Below are 3,299 nucleotides of genomic sequence, written 5' to 3' on the forward strand. Positions count from 1 at the left end.
ACTTCTGTTAGGGTAGGTGAAAATCATTAGGCTACAAACACAAGTATTGGCGATCGAACCAGTTTAGATCTATTATGTTGTGTTGATTGGATATAATAAGAGTAATGTTATTTGTAACTAGGTGTCAACTCCTCTGAATACCATCATGATTAGCACCTAGAGAGCGTGCTGCTTAAGTTAGGGCCTATGCTCATGGAAAAACTGAGATAGATACAGGAAACACTCGTCATGTGATTTCCAACCACAAGACCTCAATCGCCTGTTGAATACATCCTGTCATCTCAAAGTATTTTATGAAATCACAAGAGTTCTTCAAGCTAATCAACCACCATACTTTATATATATATATATACAGAATATGTCCCAAATGGCACCCTATTCCCTATATAGGGCACTGATATGGACCTTGACTAAAAGTGTGCACTGCCAAGGGAACAAGGTGCCATTTGGGACGCAACCCTAAAGTTATTACTATCCAAGAAAAAAAAAAGCTACAGTACTTCACAGAACGTTCAGAACATTTAGTAATTTTATTACATAAGAACGTACATACAAAACACACTTTTATAAAAAGTTGATAAAACTCAGCAATTATTTGACATTGTCCGTAGAAATACACAATCCCTACAAACACTTACAATCAACTCTAGTATAGAGTTGTGATTCTAACAACTAACAACAGGACCCCCCCCCCCCCCCCCCCCCAGACCACATTCTTCTGAACTATCTCCCTCATAGCTTTCACAAATTAGATATGTACACAATTTGAACTAGTTGGAAAAACCTTCAAATTATAAGATAACAAGGGGAGGGGGGTACACACACATATACAAAAAAACAACTGAGAGGAACAAGTAGCGAGTATATCCATTCAAATATTTTTCTGCTTTGGTGTTTGTTTACGCCCACGTCCGGTGAGAAGAGACTGGAGGAGTGTAGAGAAACTGTCGACCCCCCCCCCCCCCCCACACACACTCCAAATACTACCCCTTCTTTCTGCCCCTCTTATCCTCGAACCCAGAGTGAAGTGGAGACATGTGTTTCTCTGCACCTGCACACAGAGAGAAAGGGAAGGAAAAAGTTAAGTCAGTCCTCTCTCTCTCTCTGCCTCTCTCATGCTCCCCTCCCTCTCGCCCTCCCTCCACTGGAGAAAGGGAGCAGACAGACTGGCGCCTAGTGTGGAACTTTCACTAACCCCAGGCTGATAGCAATGAATCCCCTACACATTCACTGGCTTGGCTAATTGGCAACCATGGTGAGAGGGGGGGGGGTAAGAAAAAGAGGGTAAAGGGGACTAGACTCTTTCCCTGCATAGCAATGCCCCCTTCATCTCCAAAACCAGTGTCTGATATTGCTATTTGTTGTTGTTAATAATTTGAAGAAGTATGGAGTTTGTTCACACACTTTTTTCCCTGAAGCGGTCCAATACCATGTGCCAGCCTATTCACAGCAAACATGTAATGCAACAGTAATAACACATGAATAGATGTAAATAGATGTATAGATACCTACCATTTCTGGAAGTCACACTCCTCCTGTTTAATGGCACAATCGTCCATCTTCTTGTGAGAAATTGCGTGCAAGGTCTGCAGTCTTCATGGAAAAGGAAAATTAGAAATATTATAGCCACTGAAATCGAAATTCTTAGCCAGACTTGACAACAAGACATAAACAGTGACGCATGGAGTGGATACGCTGTGGTTACATATAATGGCATCACGCACCGATACTTGATAAATGCATTTGGACCGTTCATCATGTTACAGCGTTACAGCATCTCTTTCCGACAACATCACATTGTTCACAGGTAAAACATAGCGAAAAACATGACTTCCTTTACATGCACGTCTATTCCTCCATTTCATACAATAGGAATTAAAGAGACATGCAATCAAATTCAGCATAACGAGGATGGGAGCGGGGTAACCATCTTCACCTTTAGTGACAGCACCAAATCAGGCGTGGTTGCCGCGGAAGACTCGTCTTCTAGCGCGATTTGCAGGTCGAAGATGTAGTCGATAACGTGCTGCAGAATTTCCACTTGGCTGACTGACTTGTTCTGTGGGATACTCGGTACCAGCTCCTTGAGTTTCGAGTAGCAGTCATTCATATCGCACAGCGCGCCCACGGGTTCCTCCATAGATGGCTTATTCCGGGTGATGGAGAGACTCTGATCCGAAATGCAGCAAACAGCTTCGTAGCAGCTTCTGACAGACCTCATTGGACTGATGGCTTTCATGTTTGTGAGTAGGCTACAATTAATTATTTAAATTCGAAATGACGTTCCGATTCGGATAAGAAGGGTACAATATTCTCACTCAGGCAACAACCAGCTACAGTAGTTCTGTTAGTGTGAGGACGGCTTTATACACCATTGTCAACCAGTCGCCGCCCCCTTCTCACAAATAAATAAACCCTCGAACTCTGATTAGCCAGTGTAGAGACTTCCTGGTGGTTCTGAGGAGCATAGGGTTTCTGATTGGATGTTCAAACGTCACTTACGGGGGAGGGGGGCTATGAGGGATTGACCAACAATTAGACACTTGATTTCAGGTAGACCACAATCAACAAAGCATGTTTTGGTGAGCACTGAATACTGATGACAACACATTATATGCTTTTCTACTTGATTAACAGGCCTAAATGTGTCTAGGCTACTATTCTGCTCACTGACATAGTTTGTGCCAAGACAAATATCGGCTTAGGGCCCACTCTGGATCTTCTTTCTTTATCAAATTGAAGCCACACGTTACCTTTACAGCTTTAACGGAAGTTTGTTCCCGTCATGACTTTGCAGACATCTCGGCGTCTGGAATCTTTTTTTTTTTCACCTCTCTTGGCGTCACATGATTTTAAAAGATGTCAAGAGACAAGAGAGAGCAGACAGACAGCTTGAAAATCCTATAATTATAAGCGGTATTAAAGGTGATGGTTTTCACACCATTCACTCCACATTTCTTTATCTAAAAGATGTGGGCTTTATAGGAATAACAATCCTTTCCATTCACAAGAAATTAGATAATTTATCCAAACAGTTATAAAACTTATCATACATGAGTGCTTGAAAGTTCAATCTCCCTTCATTGTGAATTACAGTTTTGAATTTGCTATTATTAGCTATCATATTATTATCTTTGTTTTGTTATAGCCCCAGCAACCCTCTCTGTTTTATGGCTAAATTGTGAACAGTGTCTATATCTCCCCACCACTCTCAATGATTTTCCTTGATAATTCTCCTCGCAATTAAAATAAAGATAAAAGATAGGAACAAAATCCAAACAAAAAATGAAATCTAGTTA

General features: G+C 41.3%; 1 protein-coding gene across 1 annotated transcript; it reads right to left on the reverse strand.

Moving 5' to 3' along the window:
- Positions 1–511: 511 nt before the first annotated feature.
- id3 (inhibitor of DNA binding 3) lies at positions 512–2,356 on the reverse strand. Its single transcript, XM_036962928.1, has 3 exons — positions 1,937–2,356; positions 1,513–1,593; positions 512–1,051 (listed from the first exon to the last, which is right to left on the reverse strand). The coding sequence occupies exons 1-2, from the start codon at positions 2,237–2,239 to the stop codon at positions 1,540–1,542; spliced, it is 357 nt and encodes a 118-aa protein (XP_036818823.1). The 5' UTR covers positions 2,240–2,356; the 3' UTR covers positions 512–1,051; positions 1,513–1,539.
- Between the last annotated feature and the right edge of the window lie 943 nt (positions 2,357–3,299).

The sequence above is a fragment of the Oncorhynchus mykiss genome, chromosome 25 (genome assembly GCF_013265735.2).
Source record: "Oncorhynchus mykiss isolate Arlee chromosome 25, USDA_OmykA_1.1, whole genome shotgun sequence".
NCBI classification, from domain to species: Eukaryota; Metazoa; Chordata; class Actinopteri; order Salmoniformes; family Salmonidae; genus Oncorhynchus; species Oncorhynchus mykiss.

Coding starts and splice junctions, on each gene's coding strand:
- id3 (XM_036962928.1), bottom strand. CDS start 2,239: ATGAAAGCCATCAGTCCAATGAGGTCTGTCAGAAGCTGCTACGAAGCT. Junction 1,594..1,936: donor ATTTGGTGCTGTCACTAAAG/GTGAAGATGGTT, acceptor TTTTCCATGAAG/ACTGCAGACCTTGCACGCAA.